Source organism: Apis florea, unplaced genomic scaffold, assembly GCF_048593485.1.
Source record: "Apis florea isolate Af1SG1 unplaced genomic scaffold, ASM4859348v1 contig_3811_pilon, whole genome shotgun sequence".
In the NCBI taxonomy this organism is placed as follows: domain Eukaryota; kingdom Metazoa; phylum Arthropoda; class Insecta; order Hymenoptera; family Apidae; genus Apis; species Apis florea.
The window spans coordinates 274,171-289,807 of NW_028256868.1; the positions used below are offsets into that span (position 1 = coordinate 274,171).

Below are 15,637 nucleotides of genomic sequence, written 5' to 3' on the forward strand. Positions count from 1 at the left end.
CAATGTCGGCCGGACGCGAGTTGACCAGAAGATCGAGAAGAGGAAAAGAAAAGCGACAGTTACGATAATCCGGGCGACAGACGACGCAGTGCCTGGCTGCGATGGGCGCGCGCGAGAGCGAGAGAGAGAGAGAGAGGGGGAAGGGCCGTGGTGGAAAAGGGACGGGGAGACAGCACACCTCCACCTGTTGAACGCGGCTGTATCCACCGTCCGCCATGTCGACGGGGGAGCCAATCGTGGGTGTCCATTAGCCGTGGAACGTGGTGGGAGAGGAGAAACATCCCTGGTTGGCCGATCCTTGTCTCCCCGCGTCTCCCACGGGACTCGCCGCGCTCCCGATTCCTCCTCCCTGCGTCCCAGACTCGACGTCAGAGAGGGTCCTGACGGATCCTTGCCAGTCCTCGCCACGGTATCAATCACACAGCTTCTCACACCGCGGCGGTGCTCCTGTGCCTCTTCGCCCGTGCTCCATCCGTGTTGCACCACAGCTGGAACTGGACGATTCTGATCGAGGGGATCGGAAGGAGAGAATGGAAGAGGGCCTCGAAGGGAGGAGGGAGAAGGTTCTGCTCGAACGGTTTGGAGGAAGAAGCGAGGAGGAATTGACGTTGAAGGATGATGACTGTGAGTGAGATTGACGGGACGAGGAGGATGATCGGAAGATTAATAATACCTTCGTGTGAGTTTTGAAGGGAGGGAAGGGGTGAGTGAATTTTCGAAAAAAGAAAAAAATTTCGAGGAGAAATTCTTCGCGAATTGTTTCTTTCCTTTGTTCGTTCGAGGATTGAATGGTGGAAGGAGGGAGAGAGAGGGGGGGCGTGTGCAAATTGTTGACTTTGACCGGGCCACGTGATCGAACGGGGAGGGTGGAGGAAGATGCGTCGAGCGGTATTTTCGTCGAGATACGCGATCGTTTCGACGATTTTGACGATGACGGCACGATACACGAGCACGAGGTGAAATAAGAAATTGTTGCGAAAAAGAATGCGAAACCATGACACCTACGAAAGATAGTAATTAGACGGGGGGTCCAGTAAGAGGGGGTCGATTGAGAGGATCGTGAGAGATTGGAAGAGTAGCGGTCGAGATGTCGTCGAAAACGTTGCATAACGAGCACATCAAGCGTCCGATGAACGCGTTTATGGTGTGGTCACGAGGGCAGCGACGGAAAATGGCCCAGGAAAATCCCAAGATGCATAATTCCGAGATTTCGAAGAGGCTTGGCGCCGAATGGAAACTGCTCAGCGAGAGCGAGAAGCGGCCTTTCATCGACGAGGCTAAAAGGTTAAGGTAAGAATTTCACTTTAAAAGTAAATAATAACTCGCCTTACCTCGATCGATCTCTTCTTGAACGAATGATATCTTAATTTAATCACCTCGAATCGAAATTAAAAATTATAATGAGTTTTAAATTTCAAAAGTTCGAATTTTCATTCAAGAGTTCAAAAATAGAATAATCGAAATTTCTTCCCTTCCGTTTATCGTTTCCGATCAATCAAGCCAAGGATTTTTTTTCTCTCCCGCGTGCTAATTGCTCTTTAGTCACGAGTGGCCGAGAGAAATTATCGCATCGAGGCGTATCTGCAATAACCGTGAAGGGTGGAGATGAAAAACGTGGAAGGGGGAGGGGGGGGGAGGGACCCCGCGTAGTTCATAATACGGTACATTGTTGCTAAAGCTAAGGGCGTGCTGCGCTAAGCCAAGGGGTGGAATAGGGTGAACGAAGTGGTATTTATGGAGGTGGAGGGGACAGCCTCTTTATTACCGACCCTGAATATTTAATCATTGTTATGAGTTTATTTAGCCCGCGCTGTAACCGATGAACAGGTCTCGAGAGAAACTTCACGATCGAATATACGATATTTTTATCGTATTTGTTTCATTCTTCGAGGAGATTAACGAGGAAGAGATTGCTACTTTAAATTTATTATCCTGGAGAAGATTTATTCTGAACATCTTAAGCGTAGTGAATAATTTATTACTACGAAACTACTTTGGACGGTAAATTAAATGTTGGTAAAAAAAAAAAAAAAAAAAAAAGGAAAAAAAAATGTATATTTAATAATTTAGAATAACTTTTCATTCTCTGGTTTAATTAATGGTAAATTAATTACGCGCGTAATGGTCTTATTAAAATTGCCATGATTTAAATACATTTGAATTTAAAATAAAAAAGAATAATTCGAAATAATTTAAACACGCTAAACTGACCACCAACGAGAAACTAAAAGGCAAAAATTATAAAGGTATTACGGTATAATTTAGAAGCTAAGCTAAGCTTTTTAAAAAAACATTCCTCTAAATTCTCGATATAAATTTCTAGCATTAACGGAGGTATTAAGGCTTGGGAAAAACAATAAAGAACGAGAGAGATAAAAGCGATTCAGTTAAAAAACAATAAGGGTGAAATACAAGGGAGGCGGGGGAACACGTTGAAAGGAGGATTAATTTAAAAGTACGATGGGCGGGAATTGTTGATGACAGAATCGAGCTCTATCACGGCATTTTTCAAAGCAAAAATTGTCGGAATAGCGAATTGATAGGAGAGGGTTGAATATAAACTCGCGAAATCGGCCGCGGCGACGATGAAGCTCGTAAAATAAATAATAGAATAATAAAATCGCTTCTCTCTCTCTCTCTCTCTCTCTCTCTCTCTCTCTCTCTCTCTTCGTCCAATCCGTCAAGTATCCGCGTATCCTATCTTTTTATTTTTCTAGATCGGTTTCGAAAAAGGAGGGGAGGGAAAGGGGTTAGATAAAATGTAGAAAAAGTGGACGAAAGAGAAGGATCGATCGGTCTCGAATTTCATCGACGGAATGTAACACGGAATCCTCTTTTCTCTCCGTGGCCGTGATCGAATAAAAGGAATTACGAAGTTTCGCAGTGGCGCAAGGTCCGTCCGTGTCACCAGGTGATTCGATTCCTTTTTTTCCTTTTTTTTTTTTTTTCTATTGCTTTTTTTCGATCGCCAGACGAAAAATATTGTCCCGTCTGAACATACATATTGTTCAAATATTTTTCAAAAATGGACCGATATTGTTCCCCTTGCTCTATAATTATACCCGATTGTTCCTCTCCTCTCGAAACGGATCTACCTGTGAATTCAAAAAAAAAAAAAAAAAAAGAAAGAAAAAAAAGAAATTAAGAAACAAAAATACAATCTTATCTCTCTCTCTCTCTCTCTCTCTCTCTCTCGTATACAAACGAATTTTTCGTATCTCACGATACGAAGTTTCCTTTTCCCCCGAGAAATCATTCTTCCGTCCCATAAGCGTAATAATATAGTTAAATCGGTGAGGAAAAAAAAAAAAAAATTCAAAAAATTCGAAAACCTCGACATCAAGCCTCGATATTCGTCCCGAGGAGAGCGTATCCTCGAGGATACGAAGGGACGGAGGGAAATGGAAGGTGGGGAGGGAAATTTCGAGGCAGAGACGTGTAACGGCGAATCCGCTTTTCTGGCAGCGTCGCTGACGACTCTGGTAACCGGGTCCGGGAAACGGTCGTAAAATAAAGGGGAGAGGGCCCGATAAAAGTCGTTCCCTTTCGAGCCCTCACGCTCCCGCTAGGGAACGGGTTCCCTTCGAGCCAAGCCGTCACTGGCCCGACGTAATCTGTCCGTTCGTTCACGGCGACTCACAATGTGGCCCCCGAGATAACAAATAAAGCCCCATTGTCGCAATTGTGTGGATTTAAAAGGATTTGCGCGGCTCCTCTGCCGGCCCCTAGCCTCCCTCCCCCCTCGCCCGCCCGTTGGCTGTGCCGCTGCCACTGCTGCTCCCTGTCCTGCCGACTCCCTCCTCCTCGACCCTCTTTTCCTCCTCCCGTGAATTTCCTACCGGCGTATACCCCATTCCCGAGGAAGCCAGAGGAAAACTAGAGAGGGAAGGAAAATGCCAGTGCATCCAAGGGTGACGCCAACATTCGGAATCAATCTGGTGCGTAAGGTGTAAGGTGAGGCGAGGCAAAAAGGTGGTTTGGGAGAAGGTGGTTTCAATCAAAGTTTATTATTATAAAATTAATCGACTTTATCGAGATTGTGTTATTGTTGAAGAAAATTTGATTCAACTTTTCGTTTAAAATTTCAACGCGCACCACGCTTACGAAAATTCTGGTATTGCGTTCTAAAAACTCGCGTTCCGCTCAACGATAACGAATCCAATTAAGAATCAACAAGACGAAATACGCGATATTTCGATACCCAATCTCCCAATACCGTTAACGAAATCACCTCCTTGACGAAAATTTTTTAAATACGCAACACAACACACACGCGCACAGAATCTTGCAATTATTCGTTGTAAAAACACTGCACACAATGGCGAACAATGATCGATCAGATGGTTATTAACGAATATTCGGTTACGCGGATCGGGAAGACCGACATCGAGAAAGCGTCGTCGTTCGCGGAGCACAATCACATTTATGACGAATCGTTTACATTAACGACATTCTCGCGTACCCGCCGGCAGACAATCGTGACTAATTGTTATTGTTTCTTGTTTGCGGCCGCGTGCTCGACTACCGCGCGGCTTATGTTCACCGATATGATATAACGCGTTGTTTATCGCGCCGTTGGAAGTGGTATGGCGCTGGTGAAACGCGTTTCTACCAAAACGCGTCCCGTGTTCGTGTGCACGGCCGCCGCGATTGTGGTGGTGGAGGGCTCCCAGCGAATTGTAAAGATTACGCCCGATGTTTATGCATTTATGCTGAATTATTGTCGGCGGGGCTTTACCGATGTTTATGCTGATTTACGCTTTGTGCTATCTGCCGGAACACATTGTCCCGGAATTATTATTCCGCTGCGTCACTCTCGCCGCGAGCAACCGAAATTTTGGATTTCGTTCGAGCTGGAAAATTCTCCCTCCCTCCTCTCCTTCCCTTTCCCCCCCCCCCCTCGAGTTTTCGAATCGACGATTTTCTCCGCCAAATTTTTACCGTTGCCGTTTCTTTTATCCGAGAATGCACGTCGTCTCGAAAGATGGAATAAGATGACGATGGTTTCCTTTTTTCTTTCTTTTTTTGTAGCTTATTGCACACTTTATCGTAGCATTGTAGCATGCGGAATTTTTTGGTATTTTTATATTTATTTTGACATGTTTGGTAGAAGCATATAATTAAATATCCAATGAATTACTCGTTACAAATTTTACAATTGAAATAATTCTATTTTCATTTTGTACGTGCGAATTTCTTATTCGAAAAATCATTCCTCGAAAATTTTGACGATGTAAGCAATGAGCGAGAAGATATAAAGATAATAATAAAGTTCTGTAGCAAAAGAGAAAGTAGTATTCACGCATACTTCGTTCGAAACATCGAATGCATCTAAATCTAATACTTTCGCATTAATTCAACACCGATACCCCCGATCTCGTGAAATAACACTTCAACCCCATAATCGGTTAACGAGCATCGTGTGCTACACCCTCGCCACGCTACCGAAACCGACTATTATTAATCGAGGAGGCGAATAGAAATCGAAGGGAAAATATAATCCCTCTCGACGAGACAACGAGACTAAGTAATTCGAGCATTGTGCGTGGCATCCCGGTCGCGAAACGCCCGCCCACCTCTACACAAAAAAGTTGGTTTCCCGCCCGTGAAACACCTATCTCGCCCGCTTTTCTTTTATCTCCACGAGGCGAAGCATAAATAAGGACTGCGTTTGTGCGCCTCTTGGGTACATAATGGAGTATTATGCGACCAAGATACCGACGAGATACTCTGACTCTCTCCTCCCTTCCCCTCTCTCGAGTCCTCCCCGCCTCTCCCCCCCTCGACACAAAACGCGTCGACCGCGCCTCGAGACGGTGTGTGTGTGTGTGTGTGTGTGTGTACAAGATATTTTACCACAAATATACCCATGGTGCCCCGTATCGTGTATCCTGATGTGCCACGATAATACGTCCCTTTGTGTGCCGGATAACGGTGTCGAGAGCAAAGTTTACCGAATTCTCCACTGTCTCGTCTCGTCTCGCGCGATTCTTCGCGCGATAACGAGACACCGTTGGATTATCGAAGGTAGATAGGACGCGGGTAGATCATTGTCTATGTATGTCCAAAGATATACTTTTTCGCTCCTCCAGCATGGAAGAAAATTTATTTTTTGATCGAGTGGGTGATTCGTTCGTTCAAATTCTTCAGGGAGTTTCAGGATCGTTTAAGTATGTGCGCGTAATCGAATGAAAATCGAGAGAATTCTTCTTCCACGATTCTTGCATTTTCGTTCCCATCCAACGTGTAGCGGAGATCACGATCCCCTCGGAAAACTACTGTCGCATGCCAAAATTATTCGATTAGGCCACCCCTGAATCGCTCGAAGACAAATCAAGACCCTTCTGAACGCTGCAAGAACCAGATTTAGATAGATTTACAGCGACTACTGGAATATCGAAAATTTCGCTCAAGAAAGATTGATTCAATCCTAATATCGAATATTTCGTGTTAATCTGTCGATTCGAATAAAAAAAAAAAATAAATATTCTCGTTTCAGAGCCCTCCACATGAAGGAGCATCCAGATTACAAGTACAGGCCCCGCAGGAAGCCGAAATCCTTGGTGAAGAAGGAGAACAAATTCGGCTTCTCGATATCACCGTTGATGTCCTCGGGTGAATCCCTGGGCAACATATCGAGAAGCCTCCTGCCACCTTTGGCGCCCCCGTCGCACCACACGTTGATGAGCCACGAGGATCTCAAGATTCCCCGTTTCTTCCCGCCATTTCCGTATCCTCTCTACCCCATTCAACACAAATTGGGAGAAGAATTCAACGGCGGGAAACTGGCCGCTGATCTCGCCCTCCAAGCTCTCTACGGAGGTGGCACCTTCTACTCCAGCCACCAGGCCATGTCCTGGCCCGGTTTATCGACGGCGACCTGTCTCCAGCCCAACTGCGGATGCCCGAGTCCGCCCAAAGAGCCGAAGAGGCCTTACCTGCCCGCCAAATTGGACGAAAGGCCGTTCCCAAGCCCTGGCAAACCGGAAGACGATGCTTTTCCCTCGGATTCGAGCAGGGAAGAGGCGCGATACAGAAAATTGGAAGAGGACGGTTTCTCGTCGTCGGTGGACAGGCATCAGGAGGACAGATCGCAGGATCGATTCTCCTCGTCCTCTTCCTCCTCCCTCGCCGATCAAAACGAGAAGATAGGTAACACCGCGCCTACGACTACCGCGTCGACGACCACGACGACGACCACGACGAAGGTGGAGAGCGCGTTCTCGGTCCAAAATTTAACGTCGTCCAGCACGAACTTGGGCAGCCAGCATCGTGGCCACGTCATATGAAGACCGCTTCCGGTTCTCCCGGACTTAAACTTCCGGGGGAACCTGGTACCACCTGGATGGCCCAGCACCGACTGGTGGAGGGTGCCGCCGATGCTCTCGCCCATCCCCCAGGCGACCGTCACCAACTTGAACGCGCCGGCCAAAGAGGACGAGGTCCAGTTCCAGCAGGAGGAACAGCAAAGGAATTCCTTGTCCTTGGCCAGATCGAGGAGCATCCATATCGGGAATGTACAGTGATCGTCGAATGTCGGAAGGAAATTTGAATTACGACTCGTGAAGGGATGCTGGGCGGACATTCGTGTACATAACGCGAGATTCAATCGTGGATAATGATCGTGGATGAAGTGACTCTCGCATGAGTTTACAAGTTTTCAGAATCCGGGGAAACTAGAGAACAATCGTCGATCGTTTCGTAACCTGTTGCGTTGTGTGATAATTCGAGCAGCCTACTTAGCGCGTCCCGTTTTTTACGATTGTACATAAATAACAAGGAGGAGGAGGAGGAGGAGGAGGAGGAGGAATCGCAAGTGTCGAGTGAACTCGACAAGCTTCGGTCCTGGTGAGCCTTCTTCCATCGGAAGTCGAGCGTGCGTCCTGATCGAACGCCCTTTCCAGCTTTCTTCTTCGCGGTGGAATTCCAAAAAAAAAATGGTGTCGAACGAAAAGAAAAATTCGTTTCGGAAGGAAAATTCGCGAAACACGTATCCGGCGGTGGATACCGCAAAGCCGAATCGATAACTCGCCACGGCCGGAATCCTACAAAGAGAGAGAAAAAGAGAGAGAGAATGAGCGAGCGGCGAAAGGGTCTTTTCCGGCAAAGCGTGTACAGGGATGCAAGAGAAGAGTCCAATTTTGATGAGATAACCAACCCTCTCCGTGGCACATATTACCGCGCACGCGAGCCAAAGCGAGCCACAGGGAGGACAGAAAAGAGCCCCGTACGAGAGGTAGGAGACAGAGAGAGAGGGAGAAAAAAGAAAGAAAAAAAATAAAACCCCTCTTCGAGTGGAGGCAAATCTCTTCTTTGGGGCGCGGCCATGCGAAATAAGCCAACCGTTTCTGAATGCTAACGTAGATGCGGGCCTGTATACGCGTTATACCACCCCCTCGCGAGATGATTTTATTGCGTCGCGCATCGATACTGCAACTCTCTCCACGATATTTCAAAACGTTCTCTCTTTCTTTTTTTATTTTTTTTTTTTTTTTTTTTATAGATTTCCCTTTGTCGCTTGCTTTTCGTTACATACACACTTGTGTGCTTGTTACATCGCGTTGTAATTGGTGGATCGTGGACGCGCGACGATTGTGAGGGAGAGAGAGAGAGAGAGGAGAGCGAATACGATGAATCATCATCGTGTTCGATTATTTTTTTCGTGCTTTCGCGAAGAAATCTTGTGATATCCGTGATAAAAGTTTTTTCCTGCGTTGTTCATGGTTTTGTTATTGTTGTTGTTTTGTTTTCTTTTTTTTTTTCCCCCTTTCCTTTTTTCGTTGAAGAAAATTAATACGGTGGAACTCTTTTTGGAATGAAATTTTTTTTTAATAATTCGTAAAATTATTACGAATTCTAATTGAGATTGTATTATTTGGAATAATAGAATCAATTGAATATTTTATATTTTGCATTTTCGTTCGCGAAACGATTACTTGATTGAGAATTCCTCTTCAACTGAGTTATAATCTGAGCAATTGGTGGGAAGAATTCTTGTTCGAATGGATTCGTTTCGAAAAGAGTTCTATCTATACAAGAAATTTGTATATAATATTTTATCAAACGGTAAAGGTAAAATTGATTTCGATCGGGGCATTCTAACTCTTAAAAGTTATCGAGTTCGAGACAAAATTTCACGATAATCTTTAAGTGTGCACTCTCTTTGAAATCTGTTTAAAAAAAAAAAAAAATATTATCGATTTAACTTGTCGTATCTCTCTCATAATCACCTTATACGGAAAAAAAAAAAAAAAAAAAAAATACACGCGGCAGAATGAAAAATAGAATGCAAGATTTTTTTTTTTTTTCTGGAATAGTAGAGAAATATGCGAATCTGTAATTTGTTACTGTGAAGCTTTAAACGATTGGCCGGTAATAATAAAACGTTCAATTCGAGCAAATTGTTTGCAGACGCGCCATTCTGTCCACGGATTGTTGAATTCGTTCGCACTCTCCCCTCCCCTCCCCTCCTCACCCTCTTCGTTCCTCGCAGTTTTATTGCAGCTGATTTTTCGCAATCGACGCGCAACCGTATATTCGAAATTTTATACACTTGTTTTGCCGCGCGAGGCACGTATTTTTCGTGGGCAAAATTTTTCGATATCAACCGGCGACGATCGAGCCTCACTACCGATCAGAATGGAAACTAATTCTCCCTCCCTGGCATACTTTTCACCTCCCGTATCTAGAAATTGTATACAGTTTAAAATAAAAAAAAAAAAAAGAAGAAAAAAAAATATCGTAACGATTGTAGAACGAATGGACGATGAAAAAAAAATACAAAAAAAAAAAAAAAAAAAAAGAAATATAATGTAAAGCGTATCTGTAAACGGATATATAGAAAAACGTATCTTCTTCGATATTACACGTACTGTTCCTCGGCTACCACACGTTTTATTTCTACCAAACGTTGCAAACGAGAGAGAAAGGAAACGGAGTGTAGCGATTCGTGTAGCTCGACTCGAGTTTTCCATTAATCATGTCGCTGAAATTACGACGACGTAATCATCATTGTTAATTATTTGCTGTAACATAACGCGTTTGTAAATAAATTGAATCTTAATCGAAGCTCGTTGTTTCATTTGTGTAACGGTGTGTAAAATGTTTTTCCAGCATCGAAATTTCAAATTTTTTTTAAAAAATATTTCGCAAACGATACGAATTTCTCGTTTCTTCTGTATCTTTTTTTATTATTAATAATCATCTCCACGATCCCCATATTCTCCATCTTCTTCAACCAGGATCGTTTAATTTTATCACAAGTGAGAAATTTGTTCCATCCTCCAAGTTACTTTATATATACGTATATATATATATACTCTCTTTACTTTATTTATTTACAATTAGAATGGCGATCCTCGCCCAACACAGACCATTCGTACGTGAGCTGGTCCTTGACACAGAAGCACGGGATCGATCAGAAGAAACCCATCTCTCCACCACGTATCTCCTCCACGTATTCGTACAACTAATCGGAGGTTACACGAAGGAGAAGGAATCGGTAGGGGAAAATCTGAGAAGGAGTAACCTCCACGCCTCCCCTTCGACCCTCGACCCACCCCTCCGTTGCGTCGTGTTTTATTTCTGATAGCGACGCCTCCACCGTCGCCGCGAGGACATTATCGCCACCGCGAAGGACCCTTTCTTCCCCCATAAAGGCAATCACGCTTTCTTCGTGGCAAGATAACAGGAGAATGGAGAGCCAGAGAACGTTCTCTGTTCGCGCCGGCGAATCCCACCACTGTTCCATAATTCTTCGCTTGCCCCCGGAGAAAGAGGAAAAACGATCCCTTTTTCCACTTTTCACCTCGTTCCTTACTTTTGAATAGAATTTTATCCAACCAGTATTGTTTCTATTCGTTTATAATTAAGTGTTATAACTAAGTTTTACGATATATCGTAAAATATTAACAATTACTGTAAAAATATAAAGGAGCTCATTTTACATTCTTTTTCTTTTTTCATACAATTGTTGCATTACACTTGAGCAAATTTTATAATTTCACGCTGCTCGAATTTACATTTACATCATAAAGTGTAACACGAATCAAAGAAGAAGTTATCATTCGCGTATAAAATTTTCATAAATTATTCTTTCCTTTACGATCCTTGAAGGGGGGTGCAATAATAGGAAAAATACAAAGAGGAGAATAATTTCTGGCGAAATCGTCGACTGTTAAAGTCCGAAGAAGAGCACGGGGAACGACCGGAAGCCTCGAAGAACCGACGTAGATTCGAAATGCGCGGTGGGTGTTCCGATTCGAAAGTGATTACATTTGACTTGGATTCGTGCCTCCTTACGGCAAAGGCAGCCTCTGCCTGTACAGAGCCTCGGCAACGAGGACATTCTTCCCCGACAATACCTCCCACAATCGAGCGAGCAGCACTTCCGCGCATACTAATGGAGAGGCGCCTAGACTCCTTTGGCCAGCCAGTAGTCGACGCCCCAATCCACCCTCTTCCACCCTTTGCACGACACCGTGGAAAACTTCTACTCTGGCACACTGGAAGACGACCATCCCCAGCCTCTACAAGAGAAACACTAAGAAGCGATAGATTTTTCTTGTGGAAGTCGGAACTCTACGTTCTTCCTTCCGGTATAGAAACAGTGCGGAATGAATTTGGAGTAGTGCTCGTAGACGATAGATAGTTTTAGAAAAATTGTGTAATTAGCTTTAGTTCAATTTTTTAAAAATTTTTGTTCACTCGTCGGATTAGAAAGTTTACCAGTCTTCCTAAAAAAAACGCGTATCGTTTCAATTCGATCGAAAGACTCAGGAAAGAAATTATATTGAAACGTTTACTTTCCAACCTTACATATATATATATACTTTCTTATTACTCGTCGAAACAAACTCTAGAAGAAAAATTGAAGAATAACTCTCTTTAATAATAATTCGAAAACTTTCCTTATTATATAAGAATCAGGTACACGATACAATAAAAAAAAAAAACTTACACCAGAAAATAGTGAAGAAATTTCTAAAAATTCCTACCTCCACGCGTTGTAGTAAAAAAATTTTTTTCCCCCCCCAAGGAATTCTTCTTACTCTTTCGTTCGATCCGCGAAAGGGAACGAGGAGGACGGGCAAAGAAGACACAACGTCGATAGACTTTTAATTGCGTCGGTGCGCAATTATATAAGCGCTTTTGTAGGAGAGGCGCGCGAGAGGGTGCACGGGCGCATCGCACGAATCGTTTGATTGCGGAAAATGACGGGCGGCGATGGCGCGAGTGGAAGTTTTGAGTGGGCGTCGGTCCCGGCAGACAATGAGGCATTCAGGGATGGCATTGTCGAACCGACAACTGCGTTACCGTAGACAAACCCGAAATCACCGGCGCTATCGCCGTACCAGATCCGATTATGCGAATAATAAAATGCAATGAAACAGAGGGTGAGAGAGAGAGAGAGAGAGAGAGAGAGAGAGAGAGAGAAGGATGCAACGTGGTGGAAGAGGGTGAGAAGTTTGTTAATAGCGCCAGTGTCTTTTTCTTCGTCCCCCTTTTTCCTACCTCTCTCTCTCTCTCTCTCTTTCCCTTTTTATCTAAACTATCATAATCTGATGAACTCTACATACATAAAGGATTGTTCATACTCGTGCACAGAGAGACACGTGTTTCTGTTTCTAAAATATTTCTCAATATATATATATATATATATATATCGTTCTTGCTTTCGAATAAATTCGAAATTAATTGGATAATGATGATTCGTTCGTAAGAAGTTATATTCCGAAGTGCGATGTTCAAAAATTTCAAAAATCTCTCGCCAGGACAAATATTCGAACGGCAACGTACGAACTAGGCCGTGTCTAATATTCCTCTTGGGAACTGGGTGACAGGGATCGGTCTTAAACGAGGCAACCGAGAATCCGTGGAGAACGATATTAGGACTAGGTGCGATAATTATGCGTCAAGGGTCGGCCAAATCCGGCCAAACCCAAGTTGGCGAACTTGGTTAATTAGGAACGGTAGTGAGACGCCGGCTGGGTATTGTCCGGCACTGTTGACTTCCGGCCTCTTCTCGGAAAGCCTCGCGGAGGGGCGGGTTTGATTGTTTCATTGTTTCCGACCCCACTGTCAAATGCCACCACGGTGAATGGGGTTATTGTTATTTCAGGCCGTGGCGCAGACAATCCAAGGGTTTTCGGGCTTCAGCCTCCCCCTCCCCCTCCACTCGCCAGTTTAATGTCGAGGTATGTCGACTTCGAGTTGCAATCGCGCTTCTTTCCAATTGTTCTTGAAACTTTGCCAGATGTGAAAGATGTGACGATAAATGTATTTCTTCGTTTCTTTAGTCACGAGGATTTTAGTTGCGAGAAATTTCTATTCTGTTTCAAATAAAATATCCTTTTTACTTTTAACGCGTAACGTATTCTTTGAAACGATATATTTGAAACGTAAACTCTTAAATTTATTCCAAGAAATCTTCGACTGGTCTCGATTTTGGTGAAGAAATATTGAACAACGCCTCTGTCAGCGATCTCCGCAGGCAAATCAATTTATCGATTTTCCCCTCCCCCGCGAGGATCACCCACACGGTTGATCGTGTTGACCGGAAGTCCGCCCTGGCAACGGGTGGCCGCCTGCTCTCGGTTTTTCAATTTCGCATAATGTCTGAGCATGGTCTATCGGCGTGTTGGAAAAGCGCGGCCGTGATAAGATAGGCCACGGCCCAATACCAGGGGAATTTACGCCCGGCATAAGTTCGCCTTATATATGAGCGTCCACGGGAAATGCGACGATCCTATCGGGTCCCGGGTCATGGAGATCCATCCGTGAAATGTTGTCCCCGGCTAGTATTTTACCAGTTTCTCGTGGGATGTGACGTGTTCGAGGAGCGGCCGAGGTTTCGGGGCGAAGCACGGTGATAAACTGTGGCCGCCGTAACCTCGAGAACGGCGCTGCCTTTTAAAACGTAATCTGTTTCCATAAAGATTGGTCGATGATCGAACGACTCCGGTAGTCGTGTAACAGAGCGAAAAAATTGAACGGGACGCGTTTCGGAATCGTGTCGATACCATTACCTTCGAATTTTCTCCTGTGCCTCTTCCTCGCTCTAAGAAAAATCTTCGTGTCCAATTCCATTATCTTCGAAAATGGAAAAATTGTCTCTAACTCATTTAACTCAACTTCAGCTTCGACTTTTCTAAATCTTGAAGATAGAAAGAATAAATCGAAGAAGGATCGAACGAAGGATCCAGTTTCGAGGAAAGAATCGCGTATACGTGTCGAAGGAAGGAAGGAAGGAAGAGAGGGAGAAAGAGAAAAAAAGGTCGGCAGAGAGGAGGCAATTTCGTGGACACTTCATCACGATTTAACGCCATAAAAGTCGAATAAGGCCCGATGCCGGTTGATGCCCCGACACCTTCTACCTTCGGATTGGAAACAAAATGTCGTAAAATATCGGCAACGAAATCTTCCATCCTTCTCTCACCCCTTTCACCCAGTCTCCTCCCCAGCCTCGATGGCTTTCCCTCTCGTTTCCCTGTGCACGGGTTGACCCGTGGAACGACGGTATATATAAAATCGCGGGGATGGGCTGGCTCGCGCGGCGGTAAATATAAATAAAAATGGAAAGCCGACCATAATGGCCGGTGGAAAGCATGACGCATATACCTATACCCCGGTGCCTGTTTCAAATTGATATTTCGAAACCGAAATATTGCGGCGCATTCTTTTTCCTGCCACCTTCGATCCTTGCCAATCGTTTCTTGAGTCAATTACAATCCGAGACGAGGTGATCCTTGATCATCATCGCGTAACATTGATATATTTGCTCGCTGTTCGCTACGTTCGATGATATCGGTAATAATAAACAGAACGATATTTCTCTTCGTACAGCGTGTGGAAAAAACATTCGAAGGAAGCATAAATATGGCAAGAATAGCATTACATCAATCGACGAGGCGAACGCGTACACACGAGCCGGTCCTCGTAATGGGCTAAAAGCTTTACAAAGCGAATACGAATAGGCAGGTGAAGGAGGGGGTTGCGAAAACAGGGGGAGGAGAGGCGGAGGGGGAGGGGGAGGGGGGGGGGCACGGGTAAGGTTTTGTCGGCGGCGGAGCTTCGCTTCGCGACAAATCCTTCCTTTGTTGGATACGGGGAAATAGAAGAGCGGAGAGAAGAGAGAAGCGAACGTTGCATTATATTTTGCCTCCGTTGCATATCCATTGGTGCATGGATTCCTGAGCCTTTATCGGGGACGGTTGCCACCCGGTGAAAAATAATTTGCGCGACGCGTCGTCTACGTATCACCGCGAGTGAGTGGTACTTTTTCCTTTCTTTCTTTTTTTTTTCTTTTCTTCTCTTTTCTTTTCTTTTCTTTTCCCTTCCTTCCATATTCGTCGATTTCCTTCATCCCTCTGAAAGTTTCTCCTGTCTTTTTTTTTTTTTATTTGAATAATCTTACATCGCAACTCGTTGCAACTTCGTCGTATACTTCTTGTGATATTTTTTCGAGAAATTTAAATTTTTAATAAGTGTTATTGTTGATTATTTGATACGAGAGGAATATTGTTCGTTGGATTTTTGGATTTATTCGTGATTATTTGGAAAGATGATTGAAAGAATCGAATAATTTTTTATCGTTTTCGAGAAATTTGTCGGTCAGGAGAGCAGTTGCAGGAAGCTA

At 44.3% G+C, this 15,637-nt stretch overlaps 1 protein-coding gene across 1 annotated transcript; it reads left to right on the forward strand.

Moving 5' to 3' along the window:
* Nucleotides 1–1,087: 1,087 nt before the first annotated feature.
* LOC100872761 (uncharacterized) lies at nt 1,088–7,289 on the forward strand. Its single transcript, XM_031915518.2, has 2 exons — nt 1,088–1,290; nt 6,500–7,289. Exons 1-2 carry the CDS (start codon nt 1,088–1,090, stop codon nt 7,287–7,289), a joined length of 993 nt encoding a protein of 330 aa, XP_031771378.1.
* The last annotated feature ends 8,348 nt before the right edge of the window (nt 7,290–15,637 follow it).